Source organism: Crinia signifera, chromosome 7 (genome assembly GCF_055691185.1).
Source record: "Crinia signifera chromosome 7, ASM5569118v1, whole genome shotgun sequence".
Taxonomy (NCBI): Eukaryota; Metazoa; Chordata; class Amphibia; order Anura; family Myobatrachidae; genus Crinia; species Crinia signifera.
In genome coordinates, this window is record NC_139223.1 from 104,641,184 (window position 1) to 104,666,034 (window position 24,851).

Sequence of the window (24,851 nt, forward strand, 5' to 3'; positions counted from 1 at the left end):
GCTAATCAGCTGTTAAAATGGTCTAAGTCCATCAGTCTGTATATGTCTTTTGGTACTGGTGTACTATCACGGCGCCAACATGGCACCGTGTGTCTGTGTCCCCTTGCGGGGCTTGCTGCGCTCACCCACGCTACGGGCTTGGTGGCTCGCTATGCTCGCCACGCTATCTCAACTTCATGCCAACATGGATAGTGAGGGTATGAACTATCCACATTGGCATGGAGTTTACAGCCCCGCAACTGGACACAGACGCACGGCGCAATGCTGGTGCCATGAAACTACACAAGTACCTGTCTTTTAATTGTCTATTCAATGTTTGTTTGTGATACATTATTATTTTTTTATATTTTCACTGGCCAGTGATACCGATTAATTTTGTTGAATAAATAGAAGCAATATTTTATATATATTTTTGTTTTCAGTGCGGTTCTTCTCTGTTTGTTTGTTTACTGTTGTTTTAAGGGACTGGGCAATCCTTTTTAGAAATGCTGCAGGAGACTATTACATTGACATTGTGGTGCCTTAAGCGCACGTTTTTTGTCTGTAAATCCCTTCTGTTTGCCCTTAATAGAATAGTGCACTCTTCTAATGTCCAACTCTTTACTGCTACAGAAAGTAGGAAAAAGGATACTTACCTCAGCAGTTCCATGCCTAGCTCTTGGTGGTTCAACCATCATTCCACATTCAATGTTCCAGCCATCGTCCTTGACGATGTTCTAACCATCGTTCTGCATTCGATGTTCCAGCCATTGTTCCTGTTGATGTTCTGACCATTGTTCCGTGTTTGATGTTCCAGCCATCATTCCTGACTATGTTCTAACCATCGCTCCAGTCATCGATGTTCTAACCATCGCTCCAGTCATTGATATTCTAACCATCGATCCAGTCATCAATGTTCGAACCATCTATCCAGTCATCGATGTTCGAACCATCGCTCCTCTCATCGATGTTCCAACCATCGTTCCAGTCATCGGTGTTCCAACCATTGTTCCAGTCATCGATGTTATAACCATCATTCCTGTCATCGATGTTCTAATCATCATTCCAAGTCATCAGTATTCCCAGGCAACCCCAAGTAACGTACTCTGCCTTTAGTGTGGTTATCGGCTCATAGCGCTTATGAACTTCATCAGTGCGCTGCACTGCATCTTTATCATCTTCTTTGTCATAGTCATTGTGTACCATTCCTGTTGCCGTGCATATGTTACTCTCTGACACTTGCCAAGCACAATCTTTCTTGTTATCATCTGTTTCAATAAAACGGACTTTACTTTTACTCCTGCCTGCTTCCTGCTCATCCTGCCTCTGGGTGCACTATGGTACAATTTATGTACAAGGGTCTAATCAAGCCTCCCCGATTCATTCATCGGTCCGAGCCTACGCCGAGGCCTTCGTCACATTGACTCAGACCCCAGGCGTGATAGCAAGAGTATTACAGGTCTACTGAGAAGCTGGAACTGCCAATGAAAAAATGTAAGAGACCACTATTCAACCAGGGATGGATTTTGACAGTTCATCATGTCGACATATCCATGAAGATGTACTGATTGTCAACATGGTCACTGTCGACAAGTTATACCAAACCCATGTGCTATGCCAAAATTTGAAACAGCAACTTTCAAGCCATAATTCTAAAATCAGATATATTGTGTGTATTGAAAATAATAACAAAGGGGTCTATCCTATTACGTGCGGATGATTCACGAGTGCGAATCATCAAGGCACCGGGTGCACTTTACGGCAGGCTGAATTCACTTAAAAGTGCTTGCACCTCCATGCAAAGGGTGTGAGATAGACTTCATTTGGGTGCCGTTTTCAGCGTTTAAACGGTACCCGAGCGGCAACTCATACCCTTCAGCAATAATATGATTGACCCCATATTCTACTGTATATCCTATTGAGAGTTATTCATTCTATCACTGGTGTCCTCTAGTACATACAGTATATGCCAATCACTGTCTTAGTTACTAGGCAGGATTGATCAGCAATACTTTATTTCCTTTTTATGTGCTTACTGACACAATTTAACAGTCTAATAATAGTGGACATCAAACAAAGTGTTTTTTATAAAACAGAACTAAAAACACAACATAAAAAACAACAAGAAGACAATACTGTATGTGCAACATCTTTGAAACCGGTTATTTTTTAATCAAAGTTCTTGGTTTTTTTTTTCTAAACATTCGATTTATGTGTTTATAACAGCATAATGCACTTTAACGTATTTAACTGCTAATATATTGGCTTATCTTTTGCATAATTATATGCTGTAATGCAGTCCAATGATATTCCCAGTATAGGGGATGCAAAACTGTTTTTCAGACCAATTCATGTTTAAAATAAACTGCCACAAGTAAAGACAATAAACAGAAGTGTTTAAAATACTACACCTAAAGAACAGAGTGCATTGTTTACTGAACTTACTGTAGCATTCAGTAAAGAGTTTGTTGGACATTAGAATACACGTGTGCATTATATTATTAAGGGCAAAAAAAGGGATTTACCCTGATTTTTTTCCCCAAGTTTTGTTTCTTGGTCACTTCAAATACAGAGTATCCTCTCCAAAAAAAAAACACGTTCAAGAGAAAACACACAATATTCCCAATTGCGACCATGAAAATGAGTCAAATATCAGGAATTTTTTTTCTCCCGCCACTTTGCACTACGAGTTCGTACTCTTTTTTACTATGCTAAAGTATATTAATGAACCACTCTAAGACATCCTGTCATAATTTTAACGACATCAGAGCTTTTTCATAAGTTTCGTTCCGACTGTCGGTGAATTGTACCACACCCTCGTTATTTTCATCTAAAAAGCGAAACTTCTCTTGCCAGAACAGAAGATCAAGACTCAGATCAAAATGCTTATGCACATTTCTTATTCAGGTCAAGTCACAACTTTTCCACACTAGCCGATTTTGAATATCTCAATTTCAACTTTTTCACTCCGCCCTAATGTATATGGTCATATGTATATGGATTTTAAAGAACAATTTTTTCTATTTTTTTTATTTAATTTTTTGTTATTTTAGTATTTCTGCATATTTTTTTATTTTTTTTATATATATATCTATGTCCTAGCTTTTGCCTAAAACGTTGCATCTTTGGAAAATTGTATTCTGATATGAGTACCCCATTTGGGGAGGGTCTCCTTCTGTTTTTATTTTTTTTTCAATTAAACATCATTTTGGTTAAAGGCGATATCTGAAATTTGTGTTAGTGGATACCAAATCCAGCTTACCTGCTCCCAAACACCTAAAGATACCTTTATGGGACTTGCTTCAATCATATATGAGTAAGTTATAGTACTCATTGTTTGCAATCTGTATTGAGTAGGTACTTACAGATGGAGCCCCTCTCATTCATTGCTGGCGCTCGCCAGCACGTCCCCGTTGGTGAGCGCTGGCGGAGAGGGACTCTATTAGTCTGGGGTATGCAAGAGCCTCACACGCACGCATGTCCCAGTCAGTTAGTGGCTGGGCGGCGGATCCCTGCCCGTCTCCGCTTCAGGGAGACGGGAAGGGTTTGGGGGGCTTTGGGGAGGTGGTGGGTACCGGCGATTGGGACCGGGGAGACAGCGGACAGCTCCATCGGAACGGGGCGCATAAGCGTCTCGTGTGCCCGCCCTCCCGACTGCTGGCGGGGCCTGATGCTCCATCTGTACCAGAGGAAATGGTCACTTGGATCAACAGTTTTTACACTCTCCTCAAACACGCTAGTTGCTCCACTTGTGGCTCCACTCCAACCTGAGGAATGGCTCTTTGTTTCTCTTATGAATTTGGGTGATCATCACAATGGATGCCAGCCAGACCGAACGGAGAGTTTTCATGACAGTAGCTTATGTGAACAAGCAGGAAGGTATGAGCAGTCTGTAGGGTGTCCTACAACCTCCATTGGGTGGAGCGTTAGGTACCAGCCATCTCAGTCGTCATCATTACCTGGCAGGCAGATTTTCTGTACTGTGATGCAATTAATTCCAGAATAGTAAATCGGAGTGGATCATCCTGATTTAGACCTCATGGCTTCCTGATTGAAGTAGTTATGTCAGAACGGTGCAAGGTTCATAGACCCTTATGCAGTCATTTATTCTCATTGTACCAGGCTTGCCTTATCTGTACTCTCTCCTCCACTAAAAATTGGAGGAATGATTTCTTATGGGTTTATTAATTATCAGAATTGGATTTTATTATAGGGTCTTATTTTTAATATGTGCACAAAGTGCACATACAGATGTAGCCAGCTCCATCTATCCTCTGCCATGTTGCGGGTGCTTGTTGTCACACACAAATCACACACAAATCATTGAAAATGCATTAACTGGCAGCCCTGCACATCTCAGCACTCCGGTTTGCCGCAACACAGCCACGATGAATGAGGCTACATCTGTAAAGTTGCACACGGACAAACCATAGTGTAATTCAAGGCATGCAAATACATCTACTGGTTCTGTTTGCATGGTAATTACATAGCCAAAATTCTTGGGATCAAAAGTATTTTGGATATCGTATGTTAACAGTGCAAATGTGTGAATGTGCAACAACAGCTGGAGTGTCAAGTTTAGCCATCACAACAAAGATTTCCTTTGTGCAATAGATTTGTATTTGGCTGTGATGTTCATAACATGTACAAAAGTTTAGACAATGGACACTAGACACATAATTGTTTACTTTGAGATCGTAACAATCAAATGACCTATGGTGAAGTAGATGTACTTATTACAATCCGATCTAAAGATCACATTGAAGACAGAAAGTTGATTTAACCCCTTACTGCCGCAGCCTGTTTTTGCCTTCCTGACAGAGCCCTTTTTTTCAAATCTGACATGTATCACTTTATGTGGGGATAACTTTTTATTGCTTTTACTTATCCCAGTGATTTTGAGATTGTTTTCTCGTGACACATTGAACTTTAAGTTAGTGGTAAATTTTGGTCAATACAGTCTTTTTTTTTGTGTGAAAAATACCAAAATGTCGTAAAAAAATTGAACATTTTGCAATTTGCAAAATGTAAAATTTTCTGCTTGTGAGACAAATAATCATACCACTCAAAATAGTTAATAACTAACATAGACCATATGTATACTTTATGTTTTAATCTAATTTAATTTCAACCTCCTATTTTTTTTGGACACTAGGGGGCAGCAAAGTCAAATTTATACACATAACTCATAAAACGCTGCAATTGGCTGTTCACATTTGAACAGCCAATCGCAACGATCGCCGATGGGGGGGGGGCATCGCTGCCCCCCCTGGGCAATGAGGGAAGATGTCTGCTGTCAGGGACAGCAGACATAGTCCCTCTGTCACCCTCTGTCACCGCGTCTATAGACGCGGTGACAGTTTAATGGTATGACGTACATTTATGCCATGTGTCGGGAAGTACATCCCGACCATGACGTAAATGTACGTCAAATGTCGGGAAGGGGTTAAATATACAATTGTGACTTTTGTGTACAAATAAAAAAGTCTTACAATATTATTCACTTCTTCCCCATTTTGACAAAATAGTACATCCGTGGGATTATTGCCCACTCAGAAACTACTACACTATGATTTGTATGTTTGTTATATTTTCTCTTTTTTATATGTGAGAAATACTCAAAGAATACCGTCGCTAAGAAGAACGGTGCGGTTCTGAGGGGGTTATTCTGGGTGGTACGGTGGGACCGTACACGGTCAGATATTTTTTCATCTGTGCATGCGTATCTTTCGCAATGCGCATGTGCGGCGACCGCTCACGGACGGGTCTCTCCGTGCGAAAAAACCTGTCCGCAAGAGCACTTTCATTGTGGGCGGCATGTTGGCATTTTTATGGGGGCGGCCAGAATAATGAGAAAAACTGGGCGTAATCATGGGCGTACACGGGGGTGTGCACACAAAATGCACGGTGCCACAACCGCCTCGATCGGTGAACGCACAGTGCATTTTTGCCCCAAAACAGGCGGACGCCAAAGAGTGCTCCTGACCACCCCTAGAGATACCGCATGAGAGCGGACGCCTGGGTCTGCTAATTAACGCTGATTACTAGTCAAACACATACATCTGAATGTAATAAGCAATGCTGCAGGCTATTAAGTGAAAACCATGATTTCACTACCTGCAAGCCACACACAGCCCTCAAACACATTGGAAGCTTATCTTTCTACACTTCTCTACATGTAAAGGTTGGTTTAATTTTAGGTAATCATTCTAATACCTGGATATATATGTCCAGGTAGTTATTTTATAACCATCTACACCCATTCAGAAAGTGTTTTTTAAAAAGCAGGACAAATTCACAGGAGTCGAAGTGTCAACACAAAAATACCAGTTTTTTATTATGAAAAAGACATAAACCACGTCTAAGGGCAGTATTCAATGAGAAAAATTCTCCGTGTTTTATGGAGAATTTGTGCTTTGTTGGCCTTGGACGGAGCATTTTGCTCTCCAAAAGCGAGCAACCCTATTCAATGTGAAATGTTCTCCGTCTTTCTAAGTGATTTTCTCCGTCTCTCTCCGTGTAGAAATTCTCCATCTTTTGATGGAGATCTGGAATGTGAACTTTTAAACTAAAAGGGTTTTTTTTTTAATTTTGGTGTCAAAAAATCAGTTGTTTTTTTTTTCTGTGAAGGGGCATGTTATTTTTATTCATGTGCTTATAGCACATGAATATATATTAAATTTTTTTTACACAGTGCAGCCAGCAGGGGGCCGGAGCGCTCGAGCCGCTCATTAGATATTCATACTGTATATTCACTGCACCCGATCGTTAATATGCACGATCGGGTGCAGTGAATACTGGGTCCCCCGCTGGCTACAGGGGGGGGGGCAGCCTGTGCTGCCTGGGTCCAGGGGAGCCCACCTCCCCTCCACATTCCTCTGGAGCAGCCAGGGAGACTTTAATCTCTCTGGCTGCTTCCGTCCCCCCGGCTCCCTGAAAGCTCCCTGCCGCGGACGCTCGTCTGCTGCAGGGGTTAAGACTCGCCGCGATTGGCGGCGAGTCTTAAATACATTGAATAGTGGGAGCAGGAGGTTTCGGAACAGGAAGAATCTCCGCTAAAACACGGAGAGTGCATGGAGAGCGAAATAAAACGCTCTCCATGCACGGAGAACTTTCTTATTGAATACTGCCCTAAGAGCAACAATGATGTTTTTGGACTCAATTTCCACTTGCAATGGTGGAGCAATGTCCTGAGGCCATGGCCACTATTTTGCACACAATCTTTTTTCCCAAGAACATACATTATGCACTTTCATATCTGCTATTAACTTTATGTAGCACACTCTGTATGTAAGATGCCACCAAGCACATTATTGCAATCACATATCTCTAAAAAAGGATCCCAACATCTGCCTATCACACTCTAAAGCAGGGCTGGGCAATTGCGGCCCTCCAGATGTTGAGGAACTACACATCCCAGCATGCCTTAGAGCAGTTTCAGCATGGCCACATAGCAAAACTAATGCAAAGCATCCTGGGATGTGTAGTTCCTCAATATCTGGAGGGCCGCAATTGCCCAGCCCTGCTCTAAAGACTTATTTTGAACAATATTAGAACATGTTTGCACACAAACCATTTTGTCATGCATGGTCGACTGACACATCTTTAACACACCTGTACCAAGAACTATGGGGAGTCATCACTGTTTGTTTTTGGAGGACACATATGCATTCCTACACAAATGTCACTTTTACCCCTTGTTTGCCTACCTCACCCACATAAAGAAGTCATTGTTCTGGCCCTGGTTTTAACTTGTAATGTAGGAGTTAAATCACCTGTACAGAAACAGCTTTCTCACCTATTAACCCCTTCCTGACAGAGCCAGTTTTTGCGTTCCTGACAGAGCCCTTTTTTTCAAATCTGACATGTATCACTTAAGTGGGGATAACTTTTTTTGGCTTTTACTTATCCCAGTGATTTTGAGATTGTTTTTTCGTGACACATTGTACTTCAAATTAGTGGTAAATTTGGGTCGATACAGTCTGTGTTTTTTTGTGAAAAATACCAAAATGTCGGAAAAAAATGGAAAATTTTGCAATTTGCAAAATGTTAAATTTTCTGCTTGTGAGACAAATAATCATACCACTCAAAATAGTTAATAACTAACATAGACCATATGTCTACTTTATGTTTCCATCATTATTTCAACTTCCTTTTAATTTTTTTGGACACTAGGAGGCTTACAATATGAATAGCAAATTCTCAAATTTTCAAGAAAATTTCAAACACTGATTTTTTTAGGGACCAGTTCAGTTCTGATGTGACTTTGAGGGACTTGTATGTGAGACACCCCCATAAATGATACCATTTCAAAAACTGCACCCCTCACAGTATTCAAAACAGCATTTTGGAAGTTTGTTAACCCTTTAGGTGTTTCACAGGAATTAAAACAAAGTGTAGGTGAAATTTCAAAATTTCATTTTTTTTGCAGATTTGCAATTTTAATACATTTTTCTAAGGAACACAGTACATTTTACTAGAGAAATGTGACTAAAAATTGATTCCCCCAATTCTTTTATTTTCATAAATATCCTATATGTGGCCCTAGTGTGCACGTTGACCAAACCACAGGCTTCATAATAGAAGGAGCACCTACTTGATTTTGGAGCCTCCTTTTTATGAGATTATTTTTTAGGCACCATGTAGGTTTCTAGGCACCATAAGATGCTAAAATTTAGGAACCCCCCCACAAGTGACCCCATTTTGCAAACTACACCCCTCAGGGAATTCATCTAGGGGTATAGTGTACATTTCAAACCCCCAGGGGTTTCACCAATTGTGGTACAACTGGGCAGTGAAAATGAAAAATTAAATTTTTTACACAAAAATGCAGTTCTGGCTCAAAATTTTTCATTTTCAGAAGGTATGAAGGAGAAAAAGCACCCCAAAATCTGTGCCCCAATTTCTACCGAGTACGGCAATGCCTCACATGTGACCAAAAAATACCATTTGGGTGCATGGCAGGACTCAGAAAGGAAGGAGTGATTTTTGGATTTTGCAGCTCAGATTCTGGTGGAATGTTGGTGGGTGCTATGTTGCATTAGCAAGACCCCCCAAGCACCAATACAGTGGAACCCCACAAGTGACCCCATTTTGCAAACTACACCCCTCAGGGAATTCATCTAGGGGTATAGTGTACATTTCAAACCCCCAGGGGTTTCACCAATTTTGATACAACTGGGCAGTGAAAATGAAAAATTACATTGTTTTACACAAAAATGCAGTTCTGGCTCAAAATTTTTCATTTTCATAAGGTATGAAGGAGAAAAAGCACCCCAAAATCTGTGCCCCAATTTCTCCCGAGTATGGCAATCCCTCATATGTGACCAAAAAATACCAGTTGGGTGCATGGCAGGACTCAGAAGGGAAGGAGTGATTTTTGGTGGTGGAATGTTGGTGGGTGCTATGTCGCATTAGCAAGACCCCCAAAGCACCAATACAGTGGAACCCCCCCACAAGTGACCCCATTTTGCAAACTACACCCCTCAGGGAATTCATCTAGGGGTATAGTGTACATTTCAAACCCCCAGGGGTTTCACCAATTTTGATACAACTGGGCAGTGAAAATGAAAAATTACATTTTTTTACACAAAAATGCAGTTCTGGCTCAAAATTTTTCATTTTCATAAGGTATGAAGGAGAAAAAGCACCCCAAAATCTGTGCCCCAATTTCTCCCGAGTATGGCAATGCCTCATATGTGACCAAAAAATACCAGTTGGGTGCATGGCAGGACTCAAGGGAAGGAGTGATTTTTGGTGGTGGAATGTTGGTGGGTGCTATGTCGCATTAGCAAGACCCCCAAAGCACCAATACAGTGGAACCCCCCCACAAGTGACCCCATTTTGCAAACTACACCCCTCAGGGAATTCATCTAGGGGTATAGTGTACATTTCAAACCCCCAGGGGTTTCACCAATTTTGATACAACTGGGCAGTGAAAATGAAAAATTTCATTTTTTTACACAAAAATGCAGTTCTGGCTCAAAATTTTTCATTTTCAGAAGGTATGAAGGAGAAAAAGCACCCCAAAATCTGTGCCCCAATTTCTCCCGAGTACGGCAATGCCTCACATGTGACCAAAAAATACCATTTGGGTGCATGGCAGGACTCAGAAGGGAAGGAGTGATTTTTGGATTTTGCAGCTCAGATTCTGGTGGAATTTTGGTGGGTGCTATGTCGCATTAGCAAGACCCCCCAAGCACCAATACAGTGGAACCCCCCCACAAGTGACCCCATTTTGCAAACTACACCCCTCAGGGAATTCATCTAGGGGTATAGTGTACATTTCAAACCCCCAAGGGTTTCACCAATTTTGATACAACTGGGCTGTGCAAATGCAAAATTACATTTTTTACACAAAAATGCAGTTCTGGCTCAAAATTTTTCATTTTCACAAGGAAGGAAGGAGACAAAGCACCCCAAAATCTGTGCCCTAATTTCTCCCGAGTACGGCAATGCCTCACATGTGACCAAAAAATACCATTTGGGTGCATGGCAGGACTCAGAAAGGAAGGAGTGATTTTTGGATTTTGCAGCTCAGATTCTGGTGGAATGTTGGTGGGTGCTATGTTGCATTAGCAAGACCCCCCAAGCACCAATACAGTGGAACCCCCCCACAAGTGACCCCATTTTGCAAACTACACCCCTCAGGGAATTCATCTAGGGGTATAGTGTACATTTCAAACCCCCAGGGGTTTCACCAATTTTGATACAACTGGGCAGTGAAAATGAAAAATTACATTTTTTTACACAAAAATGCAGTTCTGGCTCAAAATTTTTCATTTTCATAAGGTATGAAGGAGAAAAAGCACCCCAAAATCTGTGCCCCAATTTCTCCCGAGTATGGCAATGCCTCATATGTGACCAAAAAATACCAGTTGGGTGCATGGCAGGACTCAGAAGGGAAGGAGTGATTTTTGGTGGTGGAATGTTGGTGGGTGCTATGTCGCATTAGCAAGACCCCCAAAGCACCAATACAGTGGAACCCCCCCACAAGTGACCCCATTTTGCAAACTACACCCCTCAGGGAATTCATCTAGGGGTATAGTGTACATTTCAAACCCCCAAGGGTTTCACCAATTTTGATACAACTGGGCAGTGAAAATGAAAAATTACATTTTTTTACACAAAAATGCAGTTCTGGCTCAAAATTTTTCATTTTCAGAAGGTATGAAGGAGAAAAAGCACCCCAAAATCTGTGCCCCAATTTCTCCCGAGTACGGCAATGCCTCACATGTGACCAAAAAATACCATTTGGGTGCATGGCAGGACTCAGAAGGGAAGGAGTGATTTTTGGATTTTGCAGCTCAGATTCTGGTGGAATTTTGGTGGGTGCTATGTCGCATTAGCAAGACCCCCCAAGCACCAATACAGTGGAACCCCCCCACAAGTGACCCCATTTTGCAAACTACACCCCTCAGGGAATTCATCTAGGGGTATAGTGTACATTTCAAACCCCCAGGGGTTTCACCAATTTTGATACAACTGGGCTGTGCAAATGCAAAATTACATTTTTTACACAAAAATGCAGTTCTGGCTCAAAATTTTTCATTTTCACAAGGAAGGAAGGAGACAAAGCACCCCAAAATCTGTGCCCTAATTTCTCCCGAGTACGGCAATGCCTCACATGTGACCAAAAAATACCATTTGGGTGCATGGCAGGACTCAGAAAGGAAGGAGTGATTTTTGGATTTTGCAGCTCAGATTCTGGTGGAATGTTGGTGGGTGCTATGTTGCATTAGCAAGACCCCCCAAGCACCAATACAGTGGAACCCCCCCACAAGTGACCCCATTTTGCAAACTACACCCCTCAGGGAATTCATCTAGGGGTATAGTGTACATTTCAAACCCCCAGGGGTTTCACCAATTTTGATACAACTGGGCAGTGAAAATGAAAAATTACATTTTTTTACACAAAAATGCAGTTCTGGCTCAAAATTTTTCATTTTCATAAGGTATGAAGGAGAAAAAGCACCCCAAAATCTGTGCCCCAATTTCTCCCGAGTATGGCAATGCCTCATATGTGACCAAAAAATACCAGTTGGGTGCATGGCAGGACTCAGAAGGGAAGGAGTGATTTTTGGTGGTGGAATGTTGGTGGGTGCTATGTCGCATTAGCAAGACCCCCAAAGCACCAATACAGTGGAACCCCCCCACAAGTGACCCCATTTTGCAAACTACACCCCTCAGGGAATTCATCTAGGGGTATAGTGTACATTTCAAACCCCCAAGGGTTTCACCAATTTTGATACAACTGGGCAGTGAAAATGAAAAATTACATTTTTTTACACAAAAATGCAGTTCTGGCTCAAAATTTTTCATTTTCAGAAGGTATGAAGGAGAAAAAGCACCCCAAAATCTGTGCCCCAATTTCTCCCGAGTACGGCAATGCCTCACATGTGACCAAAAAATACCATTTGGGTGCATGGCAGGACTCAGAAGGGAAGGAGTGATTTTTGGATTTTGCAGCTCAGATTCTGGTGGAATTTTGGTGGGTGCTATGTCGCATTAGCAAGACCCCCCAAGCACCAATACAGTGGAACCCCCCCACAAGTGACCCCATTTTGCAAACTACACCCCTCAGGGAATTCATCTAGGGGTATAGTGTACATTTCAAACCCCCAGGGGTTTCACCAATTTTGATACAACTGGGCTGTGCAAATGCAAAATTACATTTTTTACACAAAAATGCAGTTCTGGCTCAAAATTTTTCATTTTCACAAGGAATGAAGGAGACAAAGCACCCCAAAATCTGTGCCCCAATTTCTCCCGAGTACGGCAATGCCTCACATGTGACCAAAAAATACCATTTGGGTGCATGGCAGGACTCAGAAAGGAAGGAGTGATTTTTGGATTTTGCAGCTCAGATTCTGGTGGAATGTTGGTGGGTGCTATGTTGCATTAGCAAGACCCCCCAAGCACCAATACAGTGGAACCCCCCCACAAGTGACCCCATTTTGCAAACTACACCCCTCAGGGAATTCATCTAGGGGTATAGTGTACATTTCAAACCCCCAGGGGTTTTACCAATTTTGATACAACTGGGCAGTGAAAATGAAAAATTAAATTTTTTTACACAAAAATGCAGTTCTGGCTCAAAATTTTTCATTTTCATAAGGTATGAAGGAGAAAAAGCACCCCAAAATCTGTGCCCCAATTTCTCCCGAGTATGGCAATGCCTCATATGTGACCAAAAAATACCAGTTGGGTGCATGGCAGGACTCAGAACGGAAGGAGTGATTTTTGGTGGTGGAATGTTGGTGGGTGCTATGTCGCATTAGCAAGACCCCCAAAGCACCAATACAGTGGAACCCCCCCACAAGTGACCCCATTTTGCAAACTACACCCCTCAGGGAATTCATCTAGGGGTATAGTGTACATTTCAAACCCCCAGGGGTTTCACCAATTTTGATACAACTGGGCAGTGAAAATGAAAAATTACATTTTTTTACACAAAAATGCAGTTCTGGCTCAAAATTTTTCATTTTCAGAAGGTATGAAGGAGAAAAAGCACCCCAAAATCTGTGCCCCAATTTCTCCCGAGTACGGCAATGCCTCATGTGTGACCAAAAAGTGGCAGGACTCAGAAGGGAAGGAGTGATATTTGAATTTTGCAGCACAAATTCTGGTGGAATGTTGGTGGGTGCTATGTCGCATTAGCAAGACCCCCAAAGCACCAATACAGTGGAACCCCCCCACAAGTGACCCCATTTTGCAAACTACACCCCTCAGGGAATTCATCTAGGGGTATAGTGTACATTTCAAACCCCCAGGGGTTTCACCAATTTTGATACAACTGGGCAGTGAAAATGAAAAATTACATTTTTTTACACAAAAATGCAGTTCTGGCTCAAAATTTTTCATTTTCAGAAGGTATGAAGGAGAAAAAGCACCCCAAAATCTGTGCCCCAATTTCTCCCGAGTACGGCAATGCCTCATGTGTGACCAAAAAGTGGCAGGACTCAGAAGGGAAGGAGTGATATTTGGATTTTGCAGCACAAATTCTGGTGGAATGTTGGTGGGTGCTATGTCGCATTAGCAAGACCCCCAAAGCACCAATACAGTGGAACCACCCCACAAGTGACCCCATTTTGCAAACTACACCCCTCAGGGAATTCATCTAGGGGTATAGTGTACATTTCAAACCCCCAGGGGTTTCACCAATTTTGATACAACTGGGCAGTGAAAATGAAAAATTACATTTTTTTACACAAAAATGCAGTTCTGGCTCAAAATTTTTCATTTTCATAAGGTATGAAGGAGAAAAAGCACCCCAAAATCTGTGCCCCAATTTCTCCCGAGTATGGCAATGCCTCATATGTGACCAAAAAATACCAATTGGGTGCATGGCAGGACTCAGAAGGGAAGGAGTGATTTTTGGATTTTGCAGCTCAGATTCTGGTGGAATGTTGGTGGGTGCTATGTGGCATTAGCAAGACCCCCGAAGCACGGTGAAATGATGAACCTAATAATCCATAGATGTGTGGTATATTTTAAAACACTCCTTTATACATAGGCCGGGTTTGTCGGGGCAAGTTTCACAGTGGAAAATAGTTTCCTTTCTTATTCCCTTTTTATAGCAAACTTTGCACCTTTTTTGTGTCCTGCCCTTTCTTGCAGTGGAGGGGATTTCGTTCGGAAAATGCTGCCCTGGTACAATACGGGGCCAGTACTAGAAGTACTGGGGCCCTCTGCCTGCTGGTTCCCAAATACTAGGCCCTTTATGACTTCCTCTTGAAAGTGCATAAATGTCCCCCTCTGGCCGGTAGAACGGAATAGCACGTAAGCGTTATACAGTGCCATCTGGATGATATACACGGCCAGCTTCTTGTACCAGATTTTTGTTTTCCGCAGGGCACTGTACGGCTTCAGTACCTGATCTGAAAGATCCACTCCGCCCATGTACCTATTGTAATCCAGGATACAATTACGTTTTGAGGTGTGGGTACTGGTACCTCGTACAGTGACGGAGGTGGTACTATCTCCGTGAATTGTTGTCAGTATAAGGACATCCCTCTTGTCCTTATATTTGACCAACAACATATTTTCGGTGCATATTCCCCTGCTTTCACCCCTTCTCATTACTTGGGCAATGTGCGTTTTTGGGAGGCCTCTTTGGTTCTTGCGCACAGTACCGCAAGCTGCTGTACCTCTTGAACCAAGGGCCTTAAACAGGGGGATGCTAGTGTAAAAGTTATCCACATAGAGGTGATAACCTTTATCCAGGAAGGGGTGCACTAAATCCCAGACAATTTTTCCACTAACACCTACGAGGGAGGGGGGGCATTCTGGCGGTTCAATTCTTGAATCCTTCCCTTCATATACCCTAAACCTGTGAGTGTACCCTGAGGTGCTTTCACACAGCTTATACATTTTTATGCCATACCTTGCCCTCTTACTGGGAAGGTACTGGCGGAATTTAACCCTTCCTTTAAAATGTATAAGGGACTCGTCTATGCAAATTAATTTATCTGGGATGTACATCTCTTCAAATTTGGCACTGAAATGATCAATGACCGGCCTGACTTTGAATAGCCGGTCAAAGGTGGGATCATCTCTGGGTGGGCACTGTGCATTATCGTTGTAATGCAAAAATTTAAGGATCGTCTCAAATCGAGCCCGGGGCATGGCCATACGGTAAAATGGGGTGCTGTACAGAACATCTGTACTCCAATATTGCCTAATTTCTGGCTTTTTTACTATGCCCATATGAAACACCAGACCCCAAATCGTCATCATCTCTACTGCATCTACAGGGGTCCACCTAGCAAATGATGACGTGGGGTTTTGAGCAATAAACTGCTGGGCATATAAATTAGTTTGGTCCACCATTAAATTTATAAAATCATCAGAGAAAAATAATTTGAAAAAGTCAATTTCTCTGAGACCTGTGGAATCAAATTGGATTCCTGGCATGGCCAAAAACTCAGGAACCTGGGGCTCAAAATTGTCTGGTGGTGGGGTCCATACGAGATCAATTATTGGGGGGTGGGTCTCAGCTGCTCTACGGGGGCGTCTTTGAGGGGGTCCCTCATCACCAGAGGAGGAAGAGGAGCTTAAGACGAATCCTTCAAATTCCCCGCTTGCATCACTGGCTGTGTCAGAGTCAGAGGCAAGCATGGCATATGCCTCCTCCACTGAATACATTCTTCTGGATGACTGGGATGACATTTGGGATGACATTTGGGATGACATTTGGGATGCCATTTTTATTTTTGTGTTACTGGTAGTGAAATGTTTCAACACGTGTATAGTGTAGGGGGGGGTACAAACTTTATTTCAACCCGGGGGGTATGTAGTGTGTAGTGTGTATGTAGTGCAGAAAAAAAAAATACTTTATACAAAAAAAAAAAAATTGAAGGGGTTAAAAAAAAAAAAATTGAAGGGGTTAAAAAAAAAAATTGAAGGGGTTAAAAAAAAAAAAAAAAAGGTCCTGCGCCAAAAATTGAGCACAGATGTTGGTCAGTAACGTCCGTCACTGAACAGCGCTCAAAGGCAACAGGAATTTGATAAAAAAAAAAAAAAAAATAGATCAACCCTGTGCCGAAAAAGATGATCAGTGATGTACGTCACTGATCAGCGCACAGTGGCCACAGGACACCCACAAAATCACAGTGTGTGTAAAAAAAAAATTAAAAAAAGACCCCACAGCACACACACAAAAAAAAAAGGTGATCAGTGATGCGACACTGATTACCAGTGAGGGGCAGCAGGTGCACAACCTTTGGTGCAACTGACAGTGCAACTGGCAGGTATATATATATAAAAAAAAAAAAACCTCTGCACCCCCAAAAAGTTGCTGATCACCTCAGATATAGTGATCAGCACAAAAGGCGGGGGCAGCAGACACAAAATTTAGCACTCTCTATCACTCTCTGTCACTATCTCTCTCTATCTCTCTATCTCTCACTATCTATCACTCTATGACACTGCAGCAGCAGCACTGACAGTTATATATATGAAAAATAACCCCTGCACCCCCAAAAAGTTGCTGGGGGTGCACAAAAGGGGGGCAGCAGACACAAAATATAGCAGTCTCTATCACTCTCTGTCACTATCTCTCTCTATCTCTCTATCTCTCACTATCTATCACTCTATGACACTGCAGCAGCAGCACTGACAGGTATATATATATATATAAAAAATACCCTGCGCCCCCAAAAAGTTGCTGATCAGTTAATTTATACTGATCAGCACAAAAGGGGGGGCAGCAGTCAGTTATATAAAAAATATATAGCACAATCTGTCACTATCTCTCTATCTCTCTCTATCTCTCTCTCTCTCTCTATCTCTCTCTATCTCTCTCTCTCTATCTCTCTATCTATAACTCTATTACACTGCAGCAGCACAAAATATAGCACTCTCTGTCACTAGGCCTCTCTATCTCTCTCTCTCTATCTCTCTATCTAATAACTCGCAGCAGCACAACACAGCACAACACAGCACAGGATGTCACAAGAAGAAGCAAGATCCAGGCAGTGATCAGGTAAGTATTTAGCAAGGTTCTGGTCAGTAAATGGCGACAGCTGGGCACGGTGACCGCACTGCACGCTATTCCAGACCGGAATGGCGTCTGCAGTGCAGTCACCGTTAGTTTAAACCCCCCTCCATGGCTGTGATTGGTCCGTCGGTCCGACGGACCAATCACGGCCTTTGGGGGCGGGCGGGGTGAGGTGGGGTGACACCAGTGTCACCCTTACACCCCGCGGTGATTGGTGCTGTACTTTACAGCACCAATCACCTCCGATCCCGTGTCACCGGCGAACGTTATTCGCCGGTGACACAGAAAACGCTGTAATTGGCTGTTCACACTGAACAGCCAATCACAGCGATCGCCGACGGGGGGGCGGCATCGCAGCCCCCCCTGGGCATGCAGGGACATGTCTGCTGTCAGGGACAGCAGACATCGTCCCTCTGTCACTGCGTCTCTAGACGCAGTGACAGTTAGAAGTCATGACGTATATATACGTCATGTGTCGGGAAGTACTTCCCGGCCATGACGTATATATACGTCAAATGTCGGGAAGGGGTTAAGTTACTCTGCACAGGTGCTGGCACAAACAAATTAGCAGGGAAATGGTGGAAATGAACATGTGCATGGTCATGGCAAACATAACACATCACTACATTCACCTAAAGACCAAGTTGAGTAAGTACACATAAATGTAGTATTTGGTTTACACAAGAAATTACACATACAACACGTGTTTTTATTTTTGTAAAGTAAGTTTAATTGCTGTTAAGCATCACAACTTTTTTAGTTCAAAATAAATGTTTTTGTACATTTAGAAGTTGTCTGTGGTTTAAAAAAAAATATGTTAGAGTGTTTGTAAGGGCAGGTACATACAGATGTGTAATGTCACTTAAATATGTAATTGAACGTGAAGGGTAACGAATGAATGTGGTCTGAATGTGTCGGTTGTATGGTTAAATAACACAGTATAAAAGCATGATTGTTTGTTGTTGTTACATTCAAACATCACACATAACATTAGGGTAGGTATACACAGTGCTATTTTTGTAGGAAAATAGGTTCCGGAACTGTGGGCGGGGCAGAAAATGGGTGGTGATATGGGAGGAGCTACAAAAGGGGCGGGGCATCGCATAAAAAATTATAATTCCTCCCAACAGTGGCAGTAACATAACAATCCCCAGCAGCAAAGTGGAGAATATGCGCGCGCCTTAGGCGCGCAAGGGTGTAGCCTCACTGCAAGGGGCACAGCATTGCAGGAAAAGACTACTTTATACCGCAGTTTTACAACCTGCACGCCGAGAATTGGACCATTATACATATGCCCCACACCGTAACGCTTATTACACATATGCCACACACAGAGATTCCCATTATATATATGCCACACACCGTGATGCCCATTGTACATGTGCCCCACTCCGTAATGCTCATTATACATACGCCACACACCGTGATGGCCATTATACATATGCCACACACAGAGATTCCCATTATACATATGCCACACACCGTGATGCCCGTTATACATATGCCCCACTCCGTAATGCTCATTATACATATGCCACACACCGTGATGGCCATTATACATATGCCACACACAGAGATGCCCATTATACATATGCCACACACCGTGATGGCCATTATACATATGCCACACACAGAGATGCCCATTATACCTTTGCCACACACCGTGATGCCTGTTATACATATGCCACACACACAGAGATGCCCGTTATACATATGCCACACACAGAGATGCCCATTGTACATATGCTACACACCATGATGGCCATTATACATATGCCACACACAGAGATGCCCATTATACATATGCCACACACAGAGATGCCCATTATACCTTTGCCACACACAGAGATGCCCGTTATACATATGCCACACACAGAGATGCCCATTATACATATGCCACACACAGAGATGCCCGTTATACATATGCCACACACAGAGATGCCCATTATACGTATGCCACATACCGTGATGCCCATTATACATATGCCACACACCGTGATGGCCATTATACATATGCCACACACAGAGATGCCTATTATACATATTCCACACACCGTGATGGCCATTATACATATGCCACACACAGAGATGCCACACACACATATGCCACACACAGAGATGCCCATTATACATATGCCACACACCGTGATGGCCATTATACATATGCCACACACAGAGATGCCCATTATACCTTTGCCACACACCTCATTATACTAAGATACAGCGGCACTAAACCACCCAGCACACCCCATTATACTGAGACCCCGCCTGTTACAGTGGCACTACATGTCCCAGCACACTCAGTATACTGCACACCTCATTATACTGAGTCCCCGCTTGCTGTAGCACTACATGTCCCAGCACGCCTCATTATACTGAGCACACCAGGGCAATGACAATGCTGCCGGGGATCTGCTGCATCAGTGGCCTAACAGACAGGCTCCCCCTGGCTCGTGTACCTCCCCGAGCGCCCAGCAGTGCCCTCAGCCCGGACTCACCCCGGTGGTGACCTTACGGTTCATCCAGTCCATCTCCGCGGGCTCCCCGCTGCTAAAAACCACTGCCTGGGACTCAGCATCTTCACTGGTGCCATGATTCCTTAGGCGCTGTCTCAGGGACACTGTGTGAAGGTAGGGAGAGATGCGCGGTCCGCTCTCCTCTCAAAACGGAAGCAGCAGCGCGTCAAAGCGGGGCAGGCCGTAGAGGTCCCGGAACGCCGTTCCTGCTGATATCATTTTGCATAACAGCTTCAGGAACGGCACAAAAATAGCCCTGGGTATACATGTTAAAAATTAGGAACAAACTAATTATGGGCATAATTTAGTACATACACACAAACACCAACATGACTTTATTTAAAAGTTAATCCAATGTGGGGACACATAGATAGTGAGTAAAATTCCACATAAGAACATAATAAATATACATGTAATGAGGGTTAAAATTTTGTTTTATTAGGGTGTTTATCAAGGTAGACAATTTAGGTAATATAAAACAATAATTAAATAACACTTAAGTAATTAAGTAATTGTCTTAATTATACTTCAAAGGGAATATTTGCAGGCCAATATATGTGAAGTGTACGCCACCGTGCTTGGACGCACATCCTCTCGCGATTGGGGAGACACGCTGAGTCTCAGAGCGAAGAAGGCTGAGACCCGCCCGTGTACGTTGGCGTACGCTCAAATGTACGCCACTCCCCTTTGCCGGTGTCTGAGACCGTCTGTGTGCGGCTGTTCTGTGGGCAGACTTGTGCTCACCGTGAGCGTACGGAAAGCGCGCGGTGTGATGGACTGTACGCACGTTTCACCGTAACAACCAGAATAACCCCCTGAGTGTAGACTTTCATTATATGGTTTACCCATTTGACTTTCTCTATTATTGTAAGTAAAGCACTATTAATTATTTACAATGTGTTGCTGTAGAGTCTTCCTAGAGTCTTTCTAGTTCTTTTGTTCATGTGATTACATATGTCTGCTGAAAAAATGCTTCCTTCATGATCATAAACTCGGACACTAGCACTAAGCTTGTTCTAAATATTGTGTTTTGTAAAAAAAAACATACAGTAAATCAAAATCTAACACATATATAACTAGCATCTCTATTCCCCTATTTTGAACTGAACTTACATGTCATTTTGAGGTACTGTATGACATAACTTTATTTTATAATCCAGGTGTAAACTACTGTATGAGCATGTGCAATCTGACACATTTTATTCATGTCACTTTTTTTAATGTGGTACAAATGGGGATGTGGTCAGCAGGTCAACAATAAAAAGGTTGACCGTCAAAAGGTCAACCACTATTTGTTGACAGGTCAGAGGTCGACACATGAAAAAGGACGCTATTCCTTAGTTCAAAATGGTCAAAAGGTCAACTTGGGATAGTTTGATAGGAGTTTAAAAAAAATAATTGTTATTTCATACTTTTCTATACAAGTAGGCACAGAGTGAGAATATAATAGTGTGCAGCGCATAGCAAAGCACCGTGCCTGAAGCATGGCGGTCAAAGTGGTACACTTATATGGTGTCTGTGTCGACTTATGTAGACATAGACACCAAATAAAAAAAAAAAAAAAAACTCATGTCAACTTTTGGCATGTTGACCTTTCCATGTTGACCGGTTGCTTGTGTCGACCTTTAAACCCTGTCGACCTAAGCCACGTTGGCCTATGGCCTGGCGACCAATGATCCTATGATCCATACTCCTACAAATGGACCCCACGTGAAATTTTAAATCAGCTATTCTTAGCTATTCTTCATTGCTACTAGTGCTTGCTTTGACAATTTCCTGTTACTATATAAATATGATGTAAATAATATTGCACTATTCTATATTCTCTCTCATTATGATACATTTCAGGCAGAACAGCTTCAAAGCCCGATTGAAGCGGAGAGTCCTATTTATGTTAGTGTAACAAAACGCAAGATCATGACAGCACAGTATGAATGCTATCAAAAGATAATGTACGAGTCACCACACGGAAAGCAAGGTAAACATCTGTTTATTAGAGATATAATTACATGCCCTACTTTGAATAATTTTCATATATATGTGGTCTAACAGGTGTAGTGTAAATTAATTAATTCTTCTTATTATTAATAATTTATTTATATTGTTCCAGCATATTATTTTGATTCTAACAATAAGTATTTAAGTATTAACAGACCATTAAAATGGAGAGTGATAAACAGCCAGCCAATCAGCTCCTACCTGCCATGTCACAGACTGTGTTTGAAAAATGTCAGACAGGAGTTTATTGGCTGGCTGTTTATCGCTCTCCATTTTATCACTTTTGAAGCTTAGAGAATCTGGCCCAGAATAATTAATGAAAATGCGCACCGCTCATATAACTAATAATATGAGATAGTCAAGTGAATCTGATATTGTGCTCAGGTTTTCTTACTTCTTTTAGGTATAGAATAAATTAAAATTGGTGGAGAGGTGTATTTTTGCTTGTTCTTCTACATTTCACCTCATTCCAAGGCTAGGGGCAGATGTACAGTATCAATCCCTATGTAGAGGAAAAGTACAGTACCAAGCAATTAGCTCCTAACTGACATTATAGATTGTTTGAAAAATGAAAGATGATTGGTTGGCACTTTATCTCTACAAGGTTTGATGCATCTCCCCCTCAGCGGTATATTTTATAAGCTGGCCATTTCTCTTGTGTTTTCAACAATAACAAAAAGAGGTTTGTTAACTGTGCTCAAATTATTAGTAAATTAATTCCAGTTTACACTGATTTCCTCCATCCCCATATGTTTATAGAGGGAAGGAGGCTATTGATACTTTCTAATGGCATTTATTTTCATCACTAGGTAGCGCTATTTTAGTATCACCCTACAATTGGCAACAGAGACTTGCAAAATGGTGAAAGGTCTTTCATTATCTTTGCTGGCCTAAGCTACAGTGTATTGTTGGATTTTTTTTAGTAACCATTAGGCAGCTTTAGGTAGCAGCCTAGCACACCAGGATCTGGGGGGGGGGGGCACCAAGTCTGCCTATCTAAAAATCAAGGCTGTCTGTGAGGATGCTTGTTGTACTTAGTGCAGCTGGCTGCTGTACCATAGTAACATAGTAATTAAGGCTGAAAAAAGACATTAGTCCATCGAGTTCAACCTATCTAAATTGTAACTACTGACTTGAATAAGTCATATTTATGGGACCCCCTTAGTGGACAAAAATGCATCCAGTTTTGATATAAATTCATTAACAGTAGTCGCTGTAATCACCCCCACCGGCAATGAGTTCCAGAATTTTACTGCTCTAATGATGAAGAATCCTCCTCTTAATTCAGTATGGAATTTATTTTCCTCAAGCCTCAGTACATGCCTGTGTGTCCTAAGTATAAGCCTGTTAGTGAACAAATCATCTCCCATTTCCATATGATTCCCAATCCTGTATTTGAACATACTAATCATATCACCTCAACCTCCATTTCACCAGTAAAAACATATTCAGCCTGGTTATCCTATCTTTGTATTCTAGTGCTTCAAGACCTTTTACTAGCTTAGTCGCCCTTCTCTGTACCTGTTCCAATTCATTTATGTCCTTCCTAAGGTGCGGTGCCCAGAACTGAACACAATACTCCCAAGTGTAGCTTGTTCATTTTTGTTCCCATAATGAATTACATTTTCAACGTTAAAATGCATTTTCCACCTTTCCGCCCACCTTTCCAGTTTATTTAAGTCACTTTGTAGTGTTTCCACATCCTCTCCTGAGTTAATTTCCTTACTCAATTTGGTGTCGTCTGCAACTTCTAAGACCTTACCTCCATACTTTCCCTTGAGGCATACTTCCATTCTGTGCTGCCCCCTCCTCCTTGTACTTTGCTGTGGGTGGTAAAGGGAGGCCTACAAGGAAAGCAGGGGACTTGCCCACCTTCCCGGGGTGGGGCTGGTAAAATATTACTAAAACTCCCTGTAAAAGTTTCTTCCAACTCATTAAGCCACCTAATACTTGGCCTAGAGGGAATACATTGAACCTCTCCATCTTTGCATATTTTTCATTGTAGAGTATAGGTACTGCAATCTCAAGAACTGTGTTCTAATGTTCAATTCATAGGTATCTTATTTTCTTCAAGTAATATGTTAGTAATTCAATGGGATCATGGCTAGGGACAACAAGCTGCTGTTAAACAGTGCTGTGAAGAAAATAATGAATGTAGCTAGCCAATTGTAAATATAGGGGGTTGCAGATCAATTCGAATGCATCATTAGATGACAATCAGTTGTGGTTTATTGAGTGATAAACAGTTTGTCCAACTCCAACAATTTCACACAATAGTCCCCACAACGAATCCCTGGCAGAGTATCTCTTATTAGCCTCTACAGGACAAAGAATACATTTATTATGTCCCGGTGCAGTGGCAGATTGAAGGAGGAGCACCATCTCCTGAGCAACTAGTTAATTTTTAGCAGACCCCCCAGCCGGCAGCTATTTGGGAGCCATTTAAGTAGTGGAGCAGCATGACTTCACTACCCAGGCAGGAGAGATGACCCACAGCCGCGGCAATGCTGAGAGGCGGATGGAAAGGTATTGAGGGGGTTATCCAGAGTAGAGCTATAGTGTTCAGGATATTTTTGGGGCAGGATGCAGACCCCCGGGCAGGGCAGGGTCCCTCCTGATCGCCGAGCGGGGCAACCACACCCCCATCACTGAGCAGGGCACATTATACAACCACCCATAACCGAGCGGGGCACAATATTCAAACACCCCTCCCCCCCTCAGTTACTGAGGTGTGAATAGGGCTGTGCTTGTATGTTCTGCCTCAGCCCACTGCAAGCATGGTCAGGTAACTGGCAGAACTTGGTGAATAACCTGACAGGTGGGAGTGTTGGCTGGCAGCACAGAGTAATTACAGATCG

At 42.4% G+C, this 24,851-nt stretch overlaps 1 protein-coding gene across 1 annotated transcript in view; it reads left to right on the forward strand.

Annotated features, from left to right (window-relative positions):
• Positions 1-24,851, forward strand: part of LOC146020448 (calcitonin gene-related peptide type 1 receptor-like) — a 235,192-nt gene that overhangs the window by 79,316 nt on the left and 131,025 nt on the right. Inside the window, 1 exon segment of the mRNA XM_083153589.1 lies at positions 21,844-21,973. Within this exon segment, the coding sequence (XP_083009715.1) occupies positions 21,844-21,973 (130 nt within the window).